This window comes from Atta cephalotes (assembly GCF_000143395.1).
Source record: "Atta cephalotes unplaced genomic scaffold scaffold00012, whole genome shotgun sequence".
In the NCBI taxonomy this organism is placed as follows: Eukaryota; Metazoa; Arthropoda; class Insecta; order Hymenoptera; family Formicidae; genus Atta; species Atta cephalotes.
Genome location: NW_012130076.1, coordinates 4,133,710 through 4,157,252, shown reverse-complemented (window position 1 = coordinate 4,157,252; position 23,543 = coordinate 4,133,710). Strand labels below are relative to the sequence as shown.

Genomic DNA, 23,543 nt, shown 5'->3' with positions numbered 1-23,543 from the left:
TTAGTTAGTTAAGTAATATATATATATATATAGTATATTAATTAATTAAATTAATTAATATATTATATATTAGTAGTGTAGTGTAGTGTGTGTGTATGTGTATATATATATATATATATATATATATATATATATATATATATATATAAAACATTTCTATATGTAGATATACGTATTTTAGGCATTTCTAGAAAAACTGAAGGAAGAACAAAACTCTAATGATACATCCAAAATTATTGGGCAGTTTGGAGTAGGATTTTATAGTGCCTTTATGGTTGCTGATAAAGTAGAAGTATTTACAAAATCTTTTGCAACAGACGCAGAAGGTCTTTGTTGGATTTCGGATGGGTAATGTATGAGAAAAAAATATTTATTTTTCTCTATATAAATATTATCGATATTATTTATAGTAGCCGTCCATAAAATTATAAGCAATGTTTTGTCATATATAGATCGGGTACATTTGAGATTTCAAATGCAGACGGTGTACAGTCAGGCACAAAAATTGTTATACATTTAAAACCGGATAGCCGAGAATTCAGTGACGAGAATACTATCAATCGTAAGTACATTAGCGATAAGGATATGTACTTATATTATTTTACATACATTTAATAAAATCTATCTTGATACATTCAGGCATTATCAACAAATACAGCAATTTTGTCGGCAGTCCTATTTTTGTGAATGGAAAGAGAACTAATACAATTCAGGTATCATCAATTATACATATAACTTTCTCTCATTTGTCCTATTTTTAATTTTTTTACCATAATTAAAGAATGATATTTTCTTTTGCAGCCATTATGGATGTTTGATCCAAAAGATATAACACCGTTGCAACATGCAGAATTTTATCGATTCATAGGAAATTGCATTGATTCACCAAGATTTGTATTACACTATTCGACAGATGTGCCGTTGAGTATAAAAGCTCTATTATATTTCCCAGAAGAAAAGCCCGGAATGTTCGATTTGGCGAGGGACACTACCAGTGGAGTGTCGCTCTACAATCGAAAGATTCTGATTAAAAGCAAAGCAGAGAATATTTTACCAAAATGGCTACGTTTCATTAAAGGCGTAGTAGATTCAGAAGATATACCATTAAATTTGAGCCGTGAATTACTGCAAAATAGCACATTGATTGGGTGAGAATAAATAATAAATTTCTAATATTTGTATCATTTATTATTACATACTATATTATTACATACTATATAATTATAAAGAATATAATTTTGATAGAAAATTGCGAAACGTGTTGACCGCACGTATATTAAAATTTCTAAACGAGCGATCTACGAAGCAGTCAGAAGACTATAATGAATTTTACAAAACTTATGGTTTATTTTTAAAAGAGGGCATTGTAACTAGTAATGATCAGTCAGAAAAGGTAATTTATTGTATTTTGTATAAGTGTTAAGAAAATATGTTTACAAAAATATTTATTAATTTGTATTTTATTATAGGAAGATATAGGCAAACTCCTGCGTTTTGAATCATCTGCTGCTGTCCCGGGAGAACTAGTCAGCCTGCCGCAATATTGCAGCCGTTTAGCAAAAGATCAAAAGGATATATATTATTTGTCAGCACCAAGGTATAGTGAAATATATTTTAAATATCTCGTGTTAATCAATGATCTACAAAAGTCATATATTATAGCCGGATTCTAGCCGAGCAGTCACCATATTATGAATCTTTGAAAAAACGAAATATTGAAGTTTTATTCTGCTATGAGCCATATGATGAATTAGTATTAATGCATTTGAGACAGTATAAAACTAACTTTTTGACATCTGTGGAAAAAGAAATGCGAGATGATACGGAAGCAAATAAGCCAGAAAATTTAGGTATATAATAAATATCACATATTTACAAATTAAGATGTCAAATAAAAAAATTTTGTATTTTATTTTTTGCAGGTATTATAAATAAGGATGAACTGGATAATCTTGTGAACTATATGAAGAAAATTCTCGATAAAAAAGCATACGACATTAAAATGACGAATCGTTTGGAGTCGCATCCTTGCGTAGTAACCGTTCAGGATATGGCAAGCGCAAGACACTTTATCCGCATACAGAGCCATCAAATGAACGAAGAAATGCGATATTCTATGCTTCAACCGCGCTTTGAGATAAACCCAAATCATCCTCTCATCAAAAAGTTATGCAAATTAACAACTACAGATACTGAATTAGCTGATCGTTTAATACAACAGGTATGTTGTAATAAAAAGCTCTTCAAATATTTTGATGTTTATCTTTTAAATAAATTATCAATATGTTATGTACAATTGTAGTTATTTACCAGTGCTATGGTTGGAGCTGGATTAATTGAAGATCCACGTATATTATTGACACCAATGAACGAATTACTTACTTTAGCATTGCAAAAATATTAAGAAAAAAAAGGATTGTATCAATATTGTTCTATGATTTAGAAATAAAAGGATATTCTTCTTTACTTTTTCTGCTTTTAATCATAGAAGAACATTGAATGTCCCAAAATATCGTATAAAACCAATAAATTATTTGTTTTATTATTTAATAAAAATATATTGTATTATATATTAATTAAAACTACGAATAAAATATAATTTATTATAGGCAAGATTGGTTTCTTTATTACAATAGGTTGTTCTTGTACAAATTAATTATAGCCTTACAATAATAACAAGTCAAGTTCCTCGTTTTCTTAAGAGATTTCGTGATATCGATATGTATTCTATTAGCAGGGCTAGATGTTATGGCGAATTTAAAAATTGTACCCATGTTTTCCATGTTTTTTTCATAATCCATGGTTCTAAAAATTGTACACTCTGTTGTAAACTGTTAAAATGACAAGCAATAAATAATTTTATAAAATTATTTTACATAAAATACATAAATATTTGATAAAATTATTTATTCCTTACTTTCGTAATCTTTTGAGAACATAACTCGCCGTAGTAGGCCTGAAGCAATAAATAATTTACTAAAAAAATTATATATACAAACCATTTATGTACGCTTTCAATTAATTCCATACTAACTATAAAAAAGAAATTTATAATTTTAATGTTATTAATTTATCACTTGGAAAATTTTAAAAGATGGTTTTTGCGATTTTTGTAAAATCACTAAATGATTCATATACTATTTATAAAAAGTTCGCTGTCACATCCATATTTTCTACTTTACAGTCTTTGACCAATGTGCTTCATCGTTTCTTTTTTTTAAATAAAACTAATCTAAATGTGTTATATAATATTTATCCGTGCTTCATATTGTGATTATCATTACTGATATATCATTACTGACTGAAATTTTATATCGCTTATAATTTTTATCGAATTTGTTGCAACTGGCGGAATCAATTTTGTTCTCTTTACTTTCTGTCTCATACGATTCTAATATAAAATCATTAAAAAATGTTATCATACGAATCTTAATATATAATCCTCTAAAATTTCAGAAAGTAGAAGCACAGTTGACTTTAACTTATATGAGGACGATGCGTTTGCTCTTGGTCAACATAAAAATCACCCTGTTTAGCATTATTAGTAATATGATTCGCTAATATATCCTACTAAAACACGCAGGATAGTTAGCATCCTTTACAAAACAGGAACATAAAATTGAATTTCTCAACAAAATTCTACGTATATAAATGAACATGTATACCTCACCCAAATATAAGCTGCCGCTATACAATATCCATTAACAAAAAAGTATTCTAAATGAAAGTGACAATGAGTAAAAAAAAAATCTTAGACATTAATAAAGTATTCCTTGATTCTTCTATTTCCTTTATCAAATTAATCGAAGGAAATGCATTGTTTGTATGGCATTAAGAATTAAATCGCAGTTTTAATAAAAAGTATTCCATTATATAATATTATATGGAGTTCTTATAATGAAGAATACATGAGATGCGAATGGCAGATTGATAAAGGGCGCAATGAGGTGAATTACCTCGCACCGCTGAGCAGTCTTATTAAAGAGTAGATAGACGATAAAGCGTGATGTAAATAGTAGCACCATGTATGCAAATTTATCGGTCGTACTGCTGGTGACTAAAAAAAGAGATAAAAAGGAGAAAAAAGTTAAATAAACGGAACGTTGACTTAGCTTACATATACACGGAGGAGGCATCGCCCCTTCCATCGCTCTTCTTTGTTTCTTCTTAAATTTGTTATAAAACGTTGGGTAATTAACATTGCAATTATTATGATACAAGTTATAGTATTTGATCATCGTATAAACATTATTATCATCACAGTAAAAATATTTCATATTTTTTTAACTATTAACCTGTGCATAAACACGTGCACAATCGTACACATATTTGCTCCGTAACACGAAGGAGGCTGTTCTTCTTTTTCACTAGAGTCCATTTACTTACACGCTAATCTGCTACTTCTTACTTAATATATGCATTATTAAGTAGTCCGTCGGTTCATTTATATGTAATCAAAATAAAGTCAGTTAGCAAATAGTAAAAATACATAAATGTACCTATGTATCTTTTGCACTGGAATTATAGTTGTTGGATTAATATGTTAAATTTAAACGATAGGTTATTAAACAATAGTCATTGGTCTGACGACACTGTCGTGATTAACTTTACTTTTCTCGAGTAATGAATTCTCTTTTTCTTATTCAAGATAATTTCTTACGCGTGTAAATGTAGTCATAGTTGACACAATCTATTTTTCTCTAATAAATCTCATCTCCTTGGTAGAGTCGAAAGAAATATTTTCAATTATCGTGAAAAAAAATAAAACAATATTAAGAATGCGTGCAGTGTATAGCGTTCTCTAATATGTAATCATGTATTTTTCTTCTTGATTAGCAAGCAAATAATTTATATTTATAGAGTATTAACATCTTTCAAATGGAAGAAGAAACATGGCTTGAAAGTAGTAAACATACGAAAATTATATGTTTAAATATCTTTTTCTATCACCAAGTCATAAAATTATATTGATCTATATTTTCGATTTTGTTTGTATATAGGATGTTCCGCGAGAAAACCGACAAATTTCTAAAAATGTATTCTAAGAAAGTAGATATTTTAAAGAATTAATCAAAGGAATATTCACATAAAAATAATATAAATGTTTAGTATTTTTTGTTCGTTACAATAATTAATTGTTGTTAATAAATTGTGCCTGATAACATTTATTATAAGTCAAATTGACCTATAAAGTGTGTATGTGTGTGTGTGCGCGCGCGCGCGCGTATGAACTTTTTGCTTAGAATACATTCTAGAAGTTTATCAGTTTTATCACGGAATAGTCTATATATTATAACAAAACATATACAATATAAATAAAATAGAAGCTGTTTAAATTTTTTCATCGATTCTGATATGGACAACGCAACGTACGCACTGCTTGCAGTAAGACATATAACTATTCGCGATGAGTTTACAGGATTAAGTACACTGATTCTTGAACTCTACCTAAGTAGGAGGAGATTTAAGGTGCAATGTATTTCCGTAACGGTATACATCACATGCGCGACGTGCATCCAGAACACGCCGATGGTTCGCATAAACGGATTCCTTACTTCATAGCTGCCTGTACAGACTGTCTTACTTCTCTATGACGATATAACACTCTATGTACAAAATTGCATATTCACAGATATCCACGCGTCTCAATCGTAGAAGCACGGAGAAACACGCTTTCGCACGCTTCGGTCTATCCGCGTACTTCGGCACCACCGTTCGTCACACAGAGGTCTGCGTGATGCCATTCCCCGATAGCCACAAGCGTCCGTTGTTCTTCTGATCCGTGATCTCGTACTCGGAATCGTCGATCTCGCATAGATTTGTGGAGAGATCGCTGTTGCTGGTGGCGCCGCCCAAAAGCGAGTTTCTTTCCTCCAATGTGGTGATGACGGATCCAATCTCGTCTTCTTCGATCACCTTGTGGCATCGGTTACGGCGGGTGCTCGGAAAACCATAAGGCACTACGTCATCTTCTTCTTCCTCGTCGGACTCGAGAGTGCTGAGACGGCCATTTAGCGGATTCGTCTCGTTTTCGGTGTCGGTGTGAATATTGTAATGCGGCAGATATGAGTTTGGGTGACGCAGATAGCTCTCAGAACTCTTATATTTGTACTCTCCCTCACCGCCGCTATCGAGAGGATTCAGACGCTGCGTCTCCGCACAATGATATTGCTCTGAAAACTCAGTCCCGCATTCGGAGTCACCGACATATTCCGATTCTTGATCTTCGTTTAGCGTCTCAATGTCCCTCGTTGGATCTATTGGACCATGCACTATAACAGAATTGCAAATGTTACATATATTTCTATATATTTCTATACTATATATTATTTATGAAAGTTTTACAAATGCCGTAATTAATGTTATTAGCGATATAACAAATATGTATAATATTATGATATTATATCACATTTCTCGTCATGCATAAATATTAACGTGATTAATTATGGTATTAATTCGTTAGTTCCTATTATAAATTCTCATTATTATATTATTATATTATAATGTTAACGGCATTAAATACATCACTTTAGATTCTATAATTTTTATTATGGGATGCGTGTCAATAAAACTACTAAATTTTTGTGACAATTTAACAAGTTTGCTATCAATACTTATGACGTTACTAAAATTAAAGCTGTCAAACATCAACTATCATTACACTAATCATGCTAATGCAGGAAGAGGTAAATTAATGGGCATTCACAGATATCCGCGTCGCAAGACGTTCGTAGAAGCACACTCTCGCACGGTCTATCCGCTTCCCATCTATCCGCGTACCATCATATACTTACTCAATGGTAGTTGATGAGTATTAGACTCATTACTCTCATTGCTATGGAAACTGGACGAGTCTGGGACTTCGCTGCCAGGTACCTCCGTGATGTTGGGCAAGGGATTCTGACTCGGCCTAACCCAGTCTGAGCAGTCCCAGTGATACCCTAAAAGCATTGCAGACAACGACTGTACTCCGACACGCTACATGCGATGCGACATAGTGTTGTGCGGTGAAGTAAAAGAGATAGTGCGAGGGCAAATAATAGCACTCGATTGAGATAGTACAAGCGAAAAAGCGAAGACCCAAAGTATATCGAGTATCCTAAGATCGCACTTTAGCTACAGCAGCTTTTGCTGAATTTGTAGAGTTTTATTAAGCCGTCGATGATGTATTTTTAAATTTTCTACACTTTATTGTTACGTCTGCAAGATCCAATATCTTGATCTAATGTCTTGATCTTACATTAAAATATCTTTAATTTTTAAGAGACGATATACGATTCGAAGGATACTCTCTATCTCGAGCCATACGAGCGGGCTGTCTCGACTTACCACCGACGATGCGAGGATCATCCTCGATGGACGTGACGGAGGTGACGGAAGACCCAACCGCATGAGGCGTCCGTCGAGAAGAGTTTAGTAGAAGTCCTCCAGTGGTCAGCTCTGGTACCACTGGGCTCGCTCGTTTCAGGTCTGTTAGTGCACACAACACGAAACACGCTGGTGTTAATAGAATAATCGACTACGCCAATAATAGAAAGGTCGCAATGAGAGAGAAAAGACAGAAAAAGAGCGAAAAAATTAAGAGAAGGTTTCGTCGAGGAGAGATAAGAATGAGGAAGAGCCTAATGCTCCATCTCTTACGATTGCATGCCACAAGCGAAATCAAAAGTAAGAAGCTATCGGACGGAGCCAAGAGGATAATTCCTCTTTTATTGACACGGTGGACCACTCACCATTCTTGATTTTGGTAGTATCGGTTATGAAGGAAGCTAGCTGCATCTGCTCCTGCCAGGTGGGCTTATGTAGACTATCCGTGTCGCTGCCAGTTGCATTTCCGCCGACCGGGTTAGCAAGGGTCAGGGACGGGGGTGGTATAGGAGTGCTGCGATTCAAGTTCCGTAGATAATCAGGCGGAAAGTTCTCTAGTTCATCACCCGCGCTACCGTAGCTGCGCAGGGTGTCCAAGTTATTTAGAGCCACCGCTGCCGAGTTACCATACGTGGCAGGCTCGTTGTTCGAGCTTGGAGTATAGGAGGCGGGTCTGGGAGGACATTGGGGAGGTTCTCTCTGTAAAAAGAAGAATTACACGTAGACCTTAATTGGGATCGACGTCGCGATGAGGGGAAATGTATCACGCGAGCAAATCAAACGATTGCAAATGAAAAATAAAACAGCGTTAAAGTCGATTACTAAATAGCGATTATATACCACAAAGAACTGAAGGCATTATATCATAATCATGAGTTATTAAATTAAATCTCTTGAAGTTTCTCATGTAAATATTAAAATAATGCCTTCAAATAAATGTATATAGTACGTCTGAAAAATTTCTAGACATTCTAAAAAATCAACAAATTCAGATATTAGCTTTTATTTACATTATGCTTCTACATAGTTCTCTCCCCTCTTAATACATGCAATTGACGGCGGTACAATGATTGGAAACTGTTATAATACTTCTCTTCTGAAATCGCTTTTATCTGATACGTTACATATCTTGGATCATTAGTACATTGTCAAAAAATTCTCCTTTTAGACGCAATTGTCTCATAATTTTTGGCCAAACGAAGATTTAGTGATCCACTACTCTTCGCATTTACTTGGCTCTAGTAGAGTAGTAGTTTTCTTTTATTTCTGAAAATTGTCTAAAAGGAGAGTGTTTTGACGATGTATCAGCGATCTAAAATAAAGGAATGCGTCAATTATTAAATTCGATTCCGGAAAAGGAGCATTATAATAGTTTCCAATCATTATATAGTCGTTCTATTGCGTGTCAAGAGAGAAGGAAATTACGAAAAAGTCTGCTATAAATAAAAATTGATATCTAAATTCGTTGATTTTTTTTTTAAATTTTTGTCTAGGAATTTTTCAGATATACTATGCAACTTGGAGAGCTCATGCTTTTATAATACGTCTGATAATGAGAATAGTTAATCTAAATGTAACAATAATAGTACCTGTATGACTTCCAGATTGCTCAGTTTTGAACTGCGCTTGAACTCGTGCTCATTTGGCCTCGCAGAATTCAAGACCATTTGTTTCCGTGTCTCATTGTTAATGTTGTTGGTACGTGTTCTGGTTCTCTTCGTCCGCATCCGCCAGAAAGCGACGAATATGATAATAAGCAGGATGTTGAGCAAAACCGCGATGCCAATCCACATGAGATACTCCCATGGAATGTTTAAGTGGCTGGATATGATGGGCGTAGAGAAGGCTGGATTGCCGCAATTCAAGCCAGTCATATTCGGTGGGCAGATGCATCTGTACGTACCGATCTCGTTCACGCAGGTGCCACCATTCGTGCACGGACTTGCGTCGCATTCATTTACGTCGGTTTCACAGCGATCGCCTGTGAAGCCCTGGCACTTGCAAATCGGACCATTGTTTCCCTCCTCGCACACGCCGCCATGACTGCACGGATTCGGGCTGCAGTATCTACCAAATTCGCAACGTTTGCCACTCAGACTTGGCCCGACGCATTCGCAGACGTAATCACCGCTTTCCGGCACGATCTTGCAACGGCCGCCGTAGAGACAAGGCGATGAGGCACACGGATCTGTATCGATCTCGCAAGCTAAACCGGCGAATCGGCTGTGACACTGACATTCATAGTTGTCGCTGCCCATGTCCTTGCAAGTACCACCATTCTGGCACGGCTGTGAACCGCAGACACCCGGCGGTACTAGGATGATCGCCGTGTCGCAACTAAACTCAACATTGGCAAATCGCTTGAGGATCGCCACGCTGCTAGCACCGCTCATGTGCAATGGCACAGATACTCGAGCGATCCTAACGTCGTCCATACAGCCAATGAAACCGCGCTGTACATCTTCGAAGCCGATAATCGATGGATGTTGTCTCACTTCAGCGCCTAAATATAAATCGTCCGATTGCAAATTTAGAATGTCATTGATACCAGGCGCCGAACCATGAGCAATGTGTTTTCCATCTACAGTCAATCGGGCGCTGTTGCTTTCTCGCTCCAGCTGAATTTCGTGCCATTGTCCATCACTCACATACACACTGCTCACTCTAACTAATCCCTCGCCGCTGCCCAGATCGAATTTGTATTGCATCACGCCATTAACGATTTCCAGAATATTATAGTCCACTTTGCCGGCTGCGTACATGAGGTTGCCAGTAGGCTGCATCGTTCTGATCCTCAAGGATAAGCTAAGACGATCTTCGATCGTTTGCCGTATTAGTGCTTTGTCGATCTTGTAGCGCGCATAACTCTTGCCGCTGAAAGATATGGGATTTCGCGGAATGTAACACGACTCATCGTGGCACTTGGAAATATCTATGTCGCAAGTCTGACCTGCATATCCTTCAGGACACTGGCACGAATATCCTTGAATGGAGGAATCTGGTACACAAACTTTGAACAGAGGACAGGGGTCCCTGGCACATTCGTTGACTACCACTTCACAGTGATTGCCGGCATATCCTTCCTTGCAATTACATTCCATTTTATGTTTGTGTCGCGGTGACACGAAGCTCATCACATCAGTAGACACGGGCGTTATTTGCGTAGGATCGAGAGTAATTTTATCTTGGCAGTCACCGTAAAAGCAGTAACCTTTGTTGCACTTGAACCGAACGATCTCTTCGACGACTAACTTCGTTGATTCCTCCAGTTCCTCCACGTGTTGATTCAATGCCTCGCGTATGCTCTCTGATGCATAGAAACCTGATGACCCCGCGGAACTCGCCGCTTTCTTCACAGCAAATAGAAGATCGAGATCATTGTGTACTGCTTGGCGAATCGCCCGCGACTTGATTAAGTTCGCCTCATCAGTTGACGGCTGCACGCTGATAATGACGATATCTTTAAGACGGCAATTCATCGCGTTACGAACAGTTCTGACGAAACCCTTGCGATGACTTAGCATGAAATCCTCTGGGCTGACTTCTCGAAATCTCACGATTACCGAACTCTCGAGCATTTTGTCGGTCACTAGATCGACATTAACTTTTACGACAGAATACGAATGGAACTTGCCATCCGTCACGCTAATGTTTATCCTGTACTCGCCTACGTCAAGTCTGGGCAGAGCCACTAATGTACCATCAATCTTATCTATCTGGAAGAGATCGGTGCTTGGAATCGGTGAGGATGGTATCAAATTGAAAAGAAGCGTATCATACTGATCTTGATCGGTTGCGTGGACTTTCCCAATAATACCACCGGGATATTCATCCATGTAAGAATTGATAATCACTTCGAGAGGCGTGATTACTGGTGGATATTGCGATTCCTCAATCACCTTGATTACAACCCACGCGTCCGAGTATAATGGGGGACTGCCGTTATCGAATACTCGAACATGTAGCACATATTTATCTTTTACTCTGTTGTTAAATTTCGTTGCTGTTCGCAGAGTACCGTCCTGCTCTAGCCGAAATGCATCGCCCTCGTTTCCGGAACGAAAATCAAAAGTGTACGGGTCAGCATTTGGTTCAATGTCCGCGTCTGTGACTATAAATTGTAAAACCGTATGACCGAGCGGTTTGTCTTCCTGTACAACAGCTGTGTAATTTGACAAAGAAAATAACGGCGGATTATCATTCGCATCCAGAACTTCGATGTTCACCATCACGAAGCTCGAGAGCATCGGTATACCATTATCACGTGCATGAACTTCTAACACATAGCTTGCAATCTAAAAGAAAAAAATGAAACGTTTATTGGAATATTTCGTTTATATTTGTATGTGTTATGTATATTGTATTTGATACTAACTTCTTCTCGGTCCAATGGCGTGGTGACAGCTATCTGTCCAGTTTTTCTATCAATGGAGAATTGCTTCTGTCTGTCGCCACGTTCTATATAATACGACACATTGCCATTTTCCTCGCTATCTAAATCGTTCGCGTAAACCTGAAATATCAATAAAATAAAATATTTTAACGAGACAAATTTCGCATTACTTAAAATGGATTTTCTATTAACAATTATTTATGATTTTGTATATCTGTCATTTTATATGTACATGTATTACATAATATAAATATTCTTATAGCATTCTTTAGTTAAAGTCATTGTAATATAGTTACAAACGAAATGAAAAGAAATTGAATTCAATTCTTGTTTTATATAACAATTTTTTGTGAAAAAATATTATTCTACTATAATAAGAACTAAAAATAAATAAATAAATCCTAATCTAAGGATAATTAAATAATAAACTGCAATATTAGATTTGTTTTTTTTTAGCTACAGTTCTTGCATAGTTTATCTTTCTTTCTTTTCTCTTCACGTTGTAGGGAAAAAGAGAAAAGATGAATCATGCAAGAAGTTCAGCTAAAAAGAATAGCTATTGTCTCTTTGAAAAACATTATGATAAAAGTGCAAATAATAACTGAGAAACTCACTTGCGTAACTTTTTCTCCCGTTTTTGCATCTTCTCTCACAAAGGCTCTGTATGAAACTTCGCTGAAAATCGGTGCGTTATCATTGCTATCGGTGACAGTAATATTGACAGTAGCGTGATTGCTCAGCGGCGGAATGCCTCCATCAATAGCTTGGATAGTGAGGAAATAATCACGAGCTCGTTCATAGTCCAACTGTTCGGCGATGGTTAAAACACCCGTCTTGGCGTCTATTTGGAATTTCTTATGCTCATTACCACCGACAATTGAGTAATATATATCAGCATTCACTCCTGTGTCCTTTGAGGTGGCGAGCACTCGTGCCACTTCGGTACCAACCGCGTAGATCTCAGGTACTTTCGCGAAGTAGAGTTTAGAAGCGAATTCCGGCGGATTATCATTGATGTCTTGCACATTAACTATGAGAGATGCGACCCCCATTAGCTGAGGAGTGCCCTGATCAAGCGCCTGAATAGTAACATTGTACATGGCCTTCGTTTCTCTATCCAATGGTTTAGCTAACGTGACTATTCCACTGTCAGCTGCGATGAGAAAGTGACCATCCGCTGAATCAATAAATTCATATCGAATCTTCCGATTAATACCGATATCATCGTCCGTAGCGTGTACCTTCGTTACTAACGTGCCGATTTCTACATCTTCGGGCAAAGTGCTGCTGTAAGTTGACATAGTGAATTTCGGCGCGTTGTCATTGAGATCGGAAACGAGAATCTCCAGTTGCGATGAACATTCCCAAGTAGGTTTATCTCGATCTTGTACGTGGGCTGTTAAGGAATATTTGGCTTGAGTCTCTCGATCAAGTTGCCCGACGGTTTTCAATACACCGGTTTCCTTATCTAACGAAAATTTGTCGTTATTGTCGCCGGTTAAATAAAATCGTAGTTTAGCATTCGGCTCATCGTCGTAATCGGTGGCCAATACAGTCAAGACATAGGCACCAGGATGCGAGCCCTCGGAAAGTATCTCTCTGTAACGATATCTGAGGCAATATGGTGGATTATCGTTGACATCCAGGATTTGCACCGTTACTTTTGTCTCAAAAACGTATTTTCCATCTGTACCAACGATTTGAAGCTCATAACGATCAATAGTCTCTCTATCCAAGGATTTTGCTACGTACACTTCGCCGGTAGACCTGATTTGAAATTGTGATCTAGAATCGCCTGATGTTATATAAAATTCTATCGGCGTGTTAACATCTGTGTCTTTGTCGACGGTGATCAGTTTTACCACAACCGTTCCTGGTAAAGCGTCTTCGTTCACCGTAGCCTCATAACGATCGTCAACGAATGCGGGTGCATTATCGTTATAATCTTTTAACTTGACGTGTACTGACGTCCTCGCGAAGTGTTTTGGATTTCCATTGTCAGTAGCAACCACCTGAAAAAAAAAGGAATTACTATATATATATTCTATTTTTAGGTACATTTGGAATACTTATGTATTTATGTTACCTGAAACTTATATTCCGGCTGCTTTTCCTTGTCGAGTTGTACTAATGTTGATATCCAACCGGTATAAGCGTCCACTGTAAAAACGTTCGCTAATTCTCCTATGTCAGATCCAAAGGAGTAACGTACCTCGCCATTGCTACCGAGATCTTTATCATGCGCAATAACTTTGAGTATCGACGTTCCCTCCTCGATGTTTTCGGCTAAACTAATCGCATAGGGATTGCTTTCGAATTTTGGCGCGTGATCATTCTCATCCAGTACCTGAAGAGTGATCTCAGCGAGAGCTGTGAGCGGTGGACTAGAATCCGTTTCAGCGAGAACCCCGATTAAATGACTATCTTTTAATTCTCGATCCAATGGTTTTGCTAGAGTAATCTGGCCGTGAGAGTCAATCGTAAAGAGCGGATTATCTTCATCGCCGGATACTATACGATATGTTACAGTGCTGTTTGTGACGGTCTTGAGTTTCGTGATCGGTGTACCGACGGAAGAGTCCTCTCTTACAAAGAATTTATCTTCTTTTCGCTCAAACAGAGGCGGGACATCGTGGGAACTCATTATATAGATACTTAGCGGTACATCGGCATGATGCGTAGTCAAGCCTTTGTCCTCCGCACGAATAAAGAGCTCGAATAATTGATTTTCTAAAAATATAACAAATATTTATTTGTCACATAAAATCTTTAACAAAGACGGATCATATTGATCCCATTTATTTTGCTCATAGTATAAAGTAAGTAGTAAAATAAATATATCTCTTACCCCACGGCATAGCGCTCTTTTGCAGATAAAGAGATCCTGTATCGGGATTTATACCAAGCAGAGATCTAGCTGATGACGTTTGCGGTTCGTAGATGGAATAAACGATCTTGGCTGCCTCATCCTCATCCGCGTCTTGTGCCCTGATTTTTAAGAAGGGTGTATTCAGAGACAGATTGCCCTGAATGGTCGCTTTGTATTCTCTAAGTAGGAATACCGGCGCATTATCATTCTCATCGCCGATCTTAACTCGCACCATCACGAATCCGGATCTACCGCCGCCGTCCGTCGCCATAACTGGTATTTCATAGCGCTTCTGTTCTTCCCTATCAAGCTTCTTACGTGTTACTATCTCGCCGGTGAGCTTGTTTATCTCAAATATCTCCTTCATCATCTCTGACATTATCGCGTATGTTACTGTACCGTATTCGCCGAAGTCTTCATCCACGGCCAGCACGCTGGTGACCAGTCTACCAGGCAGTTGGTTCTCCAGGACGGTTACTTCGACTATCGGGTTCGGGAATTTCGGATTGTGCCTATTCGCGGGCAGAATCTCGATCTTGACGCGAGTGAAGCTGGTGTAGACACCATCGGTGACAGATACATTGAGCATGCTGAGCTTTTGCTCGCCAAAGTTCTGCATATTTATCAGCGAGATGATGCCGGTCGATTGGTCGATATTGTACGTCTGCTGTTCGTTCCCACCTACGATGATGTATGTCAACTTTTCATCGACGTAGTCGGGATCGCTGGCTGTGACCACTGTCACAAATTGACCACGTTCGGCATGCTCCGATAGGAAACAGGTATATGAGGGCTGCTCGAACTTGGGCGGGTTGTCATTCATATCGATCACGCTCATCCAGACGTGCGCCGTACTCGACAGACTCGGCACGCCGCGATCCATGGCAATCACGGTGAAGTGATGGGACTCGTGACTCTCATGATCTAAAGATCGCTTGAGAAATATCACACCCTCATCAGGATCGATGTGGAAGAGGTCCGTGCTGTCCTCGGTGTCATTTTGAATAGCGTAACGAACTTGTTGATTAATGCCTATGCAAAAATAAATATGATAAAAATATCAATTTATTTGTAAATTTCATCCATTACGTATAAAACCGAAGGAGATATTATAATCCAATTTTCAATACGAAGTTTAAATTTGTTTTACGCTTACCTGTGTCATTGTCTCTGGAGCTCACTCGCAAGACAGGGGTCCCAAATACCGCCGCCTCCGACACCGAGATGTTGTAGGAATCCTGCGTGAATTCGGGCGGGCAATCATTCACGTCCAGGACGAGGATGCTGACGAGTACCTCTGCATAAACGCCTGATACACTGTCGGTGGCGCGTACGGTCAGCTCATACTGCTTCTTTTGCTCATAATCCAGTTCATCCACCACATAGATTACACCTAATTTATACGAAGAGAAGATTGTAGACCCAAAGCACATACAATGCAGCGGTATGTCTACGTATCCGTCAAAGGAGCGTGTTCTTATCAAGAGCGATTGAAAGCAAGTGCGTATGAGAAATTAATGTACTCTATTTAGAAATGATAATGTGAAATCAAAAGGCTCCAAAATTTAACAATAAAAACTTAAGGAAAATTGCCAATGTGAGCCTACACAAGGTATCATGTGATAATAATAATTCGTATATTAAAAATATAATATTTTTACAGATGTTTTAACTTTATTTAGCTTTTGTGTCATCGCCATTTCGATTTTGTAATTAGCGGTGAATTCAGAATTGTGAAAATATATATTTTTGCGATATTAATTCGACGGATCTGTAGACACTAGAAGTTGCGAATGAATGCAGTCATGTGGTAAACATATAAAATGTCCGGATTTCATAAACGATTCGCTAATGCCTGTGATAATACCTGCACCTCTTGAGAAATAAATATTGAAATTTCACATTGCGAGTATATTGCTTTGATCGTGATTCTTATTAAATTAATTTCGAAATAATATCTGGGAAATGGAATAAATTTTGATTTGTCTTCCGTAAGGTGCAGGCATGACATGCGAGCAGATTGAAGCTATTGAAATCTCGTGAAGAAAATGAAAATAGGTGGGTCGCACGTTCACATCTAGGCGAAATATTTATGATGTATCTAGACTTGCCTCAAATCATGGAACGATAGTGTAAGCAGCTATTGTGTTCCAAGCCGGTTTCATGTAATTCCATCGCGATTACAATTTAATGAGACCCGCCCAGATTACGATCGCGGAAAAACAAGGAGAATGGAAACAAAATTAATTTTGTAAATGATGCACACGACTAAAGCGGTTTATAGATGAAAGAAAGAGTCTCCCTCCAAAACAAATATTATAATCTTTTTAAATTAGAAAAACTCGGGAAACTCCATCTTTGTAAGGTTAGCCTTCGAGTACGTGCAACAAGCTTACGCCATAAGCTAGCAAACATCAATAATTCGAAATGTTTATTATTTTTACTGTAGCATAGTATCGTGCAATTACATAAAGTGCAATTTAATAAAGTGTTACGGGCAATAAAATGGGAATAGAATAAAAATTAATTGGTAGAAATCAGGATACGTGAAAAAAAAAATATATATATATATGGGTCTAAATGTGCCATATATATAATTTGGAAAATATGAAGTACATCCTATGCAAATTTTATAAAGATGAATTTTGTTGTAAAACAGTAAATATGCATGGTTTCTGAAGTGACAAATGTAACCGAAAAAAAAAATGGAATGTTTCTTTATAAAAATAAAAAGTATTCAAATAAGAGATTTTTATTTCATATTTTCCACTTAATTTTTCATAAAGATTATTTTATTCTTAATACCATTTCAGAAACACAATATATAAATATATATTAATATTACTATGCAAGAGAGAATAGATAGTACGTGTCGCCGTGTTGTCATGGTAATTGCATAAGATAATTGAATAATTTGCATCGATCAAAATGTTAATTGGAAATTCAATCAAGCGCTGCAGCAATTGATAAGCATATACATATTTTAAACTATTAATTACATTCTCTACTGAAGATTGAAGATTAAAACTGCAATTTCATATTGAGTATAACAGCAATTAAATGTTTAAATGTTTAAATGTGATTCTAGAAATGACTGACATCGTTCTTTGAAAATTTATATAAAGACATTTCCGGAGTAGAATTACACAGATATATAAAGATATCTCTGAATTAAAAACAAGCAAGAAATTCAAATCTGGAAGTTTCTACATTGCATTCGATGCTATCGAGTCGGAATACAAGTCGCTCCCGATTTAGTTATTGAATCTCAGATTTAGCCAAATGCAATTTCGTTGCTCGCGTTTGTTTCAATCTGTTCGACCCAACTGCAGCGATTTGCCTATAATATTATATCGTGCATGAACACAGAGTGGTGTGTAATATAGCATAGCAACACAGCATAGACCGATAGAACTAGAATCTTTTTTATACTCACAAGGACCATTGTTACTGTCAGGGGCTGCGAAACAGGGAGATACAACAAGACTTTAATTTCTAGTTTCCAGACACAAGCAGTTGTAAGAAATACATATGGAACAAGTATCATAATCCGTATACAATATAACAATCTATGAAAAATAACCGTAAATACAAACAACTACTAAAAGTACATACGTAAATGCAAAATTAGATTCATTGGAAAGATTCAAATATAATTAAAAAAAATATATATATATAATAAAGATAATAAAGAGAATCGGCGTTAAAATCGATTTAAATTTTAAAATGTGTCTAAAAATGTCTAATTTTTAATAATGTCTAATTTTAATGATTAATATTATAATAAATTAAAAATATTATGTTTCTTTCCCCATTTTCCCCTAATTTCACCAATATTGTTATGCGATTAGAACTTAGTAACTAACTACCATAATGTAGCAAAACTGAGTTTACTAAATATAGCATACTAGCAGTATATCATAAGAAATCTTTCTGTAGTTTGAATAGTGTAAGTCCCATAGCCAAGTTATGAAATAAAAACGGGAATGTTTTACGAATCCGGTCCAACTGTCTTATCAATGTAATATTATATTCACTTTACTGTAAGGTTTATATCTTTAATTAAAAGCTCTGAATATGGAATGTTTTCATTGTTGTCGACCAAGAAAATCTTTAAATAAACTTGATTTGATATTTCTTGCTGCGTAGTTAATAAGAAATAATAATTCTTCGCCAATTCTTATACGTTTCTATTTTGTCACTGTACCATACAATTTTATAACGTTACGCTATCTCATACGAAATTATATTTACCAATCTAAACATTTCGTTTGTCATTTGATAGGGCATGCCTGAGAATCTGTGTTGCGTATTTTACTTACCCGTGTTGAAGTCCAGGGCAAACTCCTCAAAATCATTGCCCTTAGTAATGCTGTATATGAGTTTGCGATTTAGAGGTGACTCAGCTTGAATGGATAACGCCAGAGGTGAATGCACTTCTATACTCTCGAGCACGCTATCCGTATAGAATTGCTTGTCAAATACCGGCATCGAACGATCTATCACCTTCACGTTGACTGGCACCTCAATAGAGCAAGGCGTTATTCCTGCAATCATATTTAGAAGCTCATTTAAAACGGGATCAAGCGGAAAGCGAGTTATTGACTTTGGATTTAACAAACTTACCGCCGTCGTACGCGGCGATTGTAAGCTGGTATTCGCGATTGTGACCTTCAAGATTCTGCTTTAATGATATTTCACCGGTTTTCCGGCACACCTTGAAGAGTTCCCCGTGACCCTTTTTTAATTCATATCTCACTTCACCATTATCGCCACTATCCATGTCTATCGCATGAACCTGGATGATAAAAAAACATTTGGTATATACCAAAGTATATACCAAAGTTAATATTGACAAGAAAAGTACGTCATTCACGTATTAAGAAATTTCTCTACCTTTGTAATGATGTCGCCTTTTTGAGCGTCGACGGAAACTACAGCATAGTAAGGTAAATTAACGAACATCGGACAATTGTCGTTGATGTCAAGTATAGTGACGTTCACTATGACGTGAGCTACCCTGGGCTTCTCTCGATCCGGCGGATGACTTTTCGCCTCGACGATTAATTCGTAGTGATCGCACACTTCTCGATCGAATCGTATGCCATTGGTTCTGATCGCTCCGGAAGTTGGTCCGATGACAAACATGTCGGTGGGATTAAGAATGCTGAATATAATGTGCTCATTCAATGAACTACCAAGGACGTTTACTACCACTACGGTTGTAATCTTCGTGGAGTTCTCCAAGATGGCACCTTCATAGACATTCTTTTGGAAGATCAAACCAGAATTCTCCGATTTTTCTACTATCACGTTCACCTGCGCCACGCTCGAGTACTTGCCATCTGACACTCGCACGTGGAGAAGATAGTTCTTTTTCATACGATCGGGATTATGGACCGTAATAATGCCACTCTGGGCATCTATATCAAAGGTATGAGCCTTATTCCCATCGATGATGTCATATCTAGATGAGTATAAAACGCATTATTCATCAAGTAAGTCAAAAAGTAAACTGAAAATATTGATAATAAAAATTTCGGATTAATTAATTCAAATCTACTGTAATCGAAAACGTTATGATATTGAAGAAATGTGATTAAAAATATTTATTTATATTTCTTTAAATCTGCCAATTTGAAATTTATTTTTCCAATAATATAAAAACAATGTGCAACAAATGCAGTCATTATTATAAATTATAAATTAAGAGTGCATTTAATACTAAATACAAAATAAGGACAGCTTAACAGCTAGAAAGCTCACTGATATTTCTGTAGCACGTACCTCAACGCGACTCCCTCGGAGCTGTCAGGATCCACGGCGTTAACCCGAGTGACGGCGACGTTCTTATACGTCGGCAGCAGAAGCGTGACATTATAATCAGTCTTGGAGAACTTGGGCGGACAATCGTTAACATCTGTCACAGCTATCATCACTTTGGCAGTGGTCTCGGATGAGAGTTTTGGCTTGCCTAAATCTGAGACCTTTACGTGAAACGAGAACATCGGTATAGTCTCGTGGTCTAGCAGCATAACTGTGCGTATAGCACCGGTGCTGGAATCTATGTGGAAGTACTTTCGCGGTAGATCCTCGACAATATCATAATTAAGCAGCGCGTTTAACTCGGAATCCGCATCTTCGGCCTTGATGACTAATGGTGCGCTCGTGTTAGTTAACACAAGAGAACCGATGCTAGCACCTTCGCTAATTTCACCGCTGTACTGAGCCTGCAGGAAACGCGGCGCGTTGTCATTTCTGTCGAGCACATGAATGATGACATTGCAGGTGGCCGAAGCGCCAGCCATGTTTGTAGTCGACACCGTCAAATTGAAGAATTTAGTTTTTTCGTAATCCAGCTCATTCTTGATGACTATCACACCGGTGCTTGGATTCACGAAGAAGGTATCGTCGCGATTGCCGCGCACGATCTCGAACTGTAACGATGACGTACTCCGCGCCTCCACATGTTTCACGTACGTGCCAAGCTGTTGGTTCTCATATATCTCCGCAGACAGCTCCTTTTGGATGAAGCGCGGCGGCGCGTTATCTGCCATTGTCACCATCACATGTACCGGCACGGTGTTCGCCAACGTGGGAGAACCGTGATCGGTCGCCTTCACGAGAAGGATGTACTCGGAGGAGATGCTGAGGTCGAGCTCGCGTGCGACGCGGATAAAACCGAGATCCGGATCGATGGTGAACACATTGCCGACATTTCCGGATGTGATCGAATATGTAATCTTGGCGTTCTCTCCACGATCCCGATCAATCGCATATACCTGTACCACCGCTGTTCCAATTGGCGAGCTCTCGTATACCTTTCCCTGAATGATCTCGCTGATAAACTCGGGCGCATGATCGTTGTGATCGTGCACGGTGACGATTACTCGAGCGTAGTTGCGCTTGGCTGGCGTGCCCTGATCCTTGACCATCACCGTCAGCACGTGCTCCTCGATGGTCTCCCGATCGAGAGGTTCGTTCAACGTAATCGAACCCAAAACCGAGTCCACGTGGAAGATCTCAAGTGAGGCCTGAGTCTGTGCCGCGTGCAGGCTGTAGAAGACTTTCTTATCCTCGTCCTCATCAGTCGCGTGCAATTGCAGGATTTTCTCGCCCTTCTCGACATTCTCTGAGATGTCGACGCGATATGTGGCTTCAGTAAATTCTGGTCGGTGATCGTTGATGTCGATCACTGTAACAAGTAGCTGCGTCAGCGTTGTGTGCACACCGTCGGTTACGCCGATCGTAAGATTGTAAAAATTTTGGGTTTCCCAATCCAGCTTCTTTGCAAGCAGCACGTTACCATTGTCGCGACCGATGAAAAACTCGTCGCGCTTATCGCCATCTAAAACGTGTCGATAAAATTCTGGATGACTTTTGTGATCTCTAGCATTTAATCCCATTGTAGATACGCGAAATTGTAACGTTTTAATTTTATTACTCGCGTGAGATGTTCAAGACACCCTGGCTTTTTAAATTCGCCAAATATATGAATACTTTTTATACACATTATTATATTTAGCACAAATTGTTTCAACAATTAAACAAATTTTTTGCATCTTTACCTGAAGGATGTACGGAATATTATCAATCTTTATTTAATTATAAAGAAAATAATGGAAATGATGTAATGTTAGGAGTGTAGGAAACATGTCATGCGAGTAATTATTTAAAATAATCACGCGAATAACGTGTATCTATTCTTACCTAAAATATCGTACCACAGAGAATCACCGTCTTTGTCGTTGGCTTGAACGAGGGCGACTAAAAAGCCCGCCTCGTCGCTCTCCGTGACTTCTACGCTTTGATTGTTTGTTTTGAATACTGGAGGGTTCTCTGATTCCTTCGGCGCCTCCACAACTTGAACAGAAACTCGGGTCTGATGACTACGCTGAGGCTCACCGTGATCGGTTGCTCGTATCTGCAGAATATACAGGAGAAATTCCTATCAATTCAAATCGAGTTTACATTGTAGAAATATCGGGTATGAATACGAGTATGATACATTATAAAAGAATCTAAAATATGCGATGTAATATAATGCAAATTTATTGCAATTTCTTCTTGCCTCAACATTTTTTCTTTCGCTCCAATTATTACATAATTTAATACTGCTTTATTTAATGATAAACAATTGAAGGGTTCTTTTCTCAAAAACTAAAAAAAAATCACACATAAACAAGTCTAAAAAGTTAAATATTTAAAAAACAAAAACTTTTAATCTTCAAACCATTTCTTTATGTAAATATGATAATTTTTCTCCAAACGTATAAGATCAAAATTTTAGGTTTTAATCAATATTTTGAGGACCTATGTAAAAAAGAAAAATTAAAATCCTCTGGATTTGTTTGATTCTTGTGAAAGTTTTATATTTATTATTTATTACTATTTATCCTATAATGTTTTACATTTATCTTTTTTATAACATTAATAATGCCATCAGTGCTTGCTAGACTATTTTGCCTCTTGTTTACAAAAGAATTTGTCTTGTTTGTTTATCGGAAAAGCTATGGACGACTAGTTTCATTCTTGTAAAATATTGAACTCTTTTCCATTTGAATCTTGTCAGAAATTTGTTCACGATATGACGCTATTGATAGAGAACGGTTTGGTGACATAACCCAGATATTTAAAAAAATTGAATTTATTTGATTTCTTGTAGAAAAAATATCTTCAATTATGTATCATATTTTATTATTTATTATATTCTATTATTTTATTTTTGTGCTTAAAGATTCTTTTTCACGATAGGAACATGTCGCGGTTATAACAATCTGCAAAATTCGGATTTTGTGTGAGTATCAATAGATAATTATTTTATGTTATATATGTAATAGTAACTTATATGTAAGAGAGAGAGAGAGAGAAAGAGAGAGAGAGAAGAGAGAGAGAGAGAGAGAGAGAGAGTAA

General features: G+C 37.3%; 2 protein-coding genes across 3 annotated transcripts in view; one reads left to right on the top strand and one right to left on the bottom strand.

Moving 5' to 3' along the window:
• LOC105617204 (heat shock protein 75 kDa, mitochondrial) overlaps positions 1 to 2,404 on the top strand; it is a 3,624-nt gene extending 1,220 nt beyond the window's left edge. For both annotated transcript variants that reach the window (XM_012198770.1, XM_012198769.1), the window contains exons 5-13: positions 182 to 348; positions 453 to 562; positions 640 to 713; positions 802 to 1,148; positions 1,246 to 1,393; positions 1,470 to 1,597; positions 1,663 to 1,850; positions 1,923 to 2,221; positions 2,303 to 2,404. In XM_012198770.1, the coding sequence (XP_012054160.1) occupies positions 182 to 348; positions 453 to 562; positions 640 to 713; positions 802 to 1,148; positions 1,246 to 1,393; positions 1,470 to 1,597; positions 1,663 to 1,850; positions 1,923 to 2,221; positions 2,303 to 2,404 (1,563 nt within the window). The remainder of the gene's footprint in view (positions 1 to 181; positions 349 to 452; positions 563 to 639; positions 714 to 801; positions 1,149 to 1,245; positions 1,394 to 1,469; positions 1,598 to 1,662; positions 1,851 to 1,922; positions 2,222 to 2,302) is intronic.
• Positions 2,405 to 5,718: 3,314 nt separating this feature from the next.
• The window catches only part of LOC105617349 (fat-like cadherin-related tumor suppressor homolog), a 54,730-nt gene continuing 36,905 nt past the window's right edge, over positions 5,719 to 23,543 (bottom strand). The window contains exons 8-23 of the mRNA XM_012198909.1: positions 22,341 to 22,554; positions 20,418 to 21,978; positions 19,527 to 20,097; positions 19,257 to 19,428; positions 18,953 to 19,177; positions 18,067 to 18,090; positions 15,787 to 16,023; positions 14,610 to 15,662; positions 13,848 to 14,491; positions 12,376 to 13,773; positions 11,744 to 11,881; positions 8,958 to 11,663; positions 7,734 to 8,067; positions 7,330 to 7,470; positions 6,795 to 6,941; positions 5,719 to 6,272 (exon numbers count right to left, since the gene is read on the bottom strand). Of these exons, the coding sequence (XP_012054299.1) occupies positions 5,719 to 6,272; positions 6,795 to 6,941; positions 7,330 to 7,470; positions 7,734 to 8,067; positions 8,958 to 11,663; positions 11,744 to 11,881; positions 12,376 to 13,773; positions 13,848 to 14,491; positions 14,610 to 15,662; positions 15,787 to 16,023; positions 18,067 to 18,090; positions 18,953 to 19,177; positions 19,257 to 19,428; positions 19,527 to 20,097; positions 20,418 to 21,978; positions 22,341 to 22,554 (10,119 nt within the window). The remainder of the gene's footprint in view (positions 6,273 to 6,794; positions 6,942 to 7,329; positions 7,471 to 7,733; positions 8,068 to 8,957; positions 11,664 to 11,743; positions 11,882 to 12,375; positions 13,774 to 13,847; positions 14,492 to 14,609; positions 15,663 to 15,786; positions 16,024 to 18,066; positions 18,091 to 18,952; positions 19,178 to 19,256; positions 19,429 to 19,526; positions 20,098 to 20,417; positions 21,979 to 22,340; positions 22,555 to 23,543) is intronic.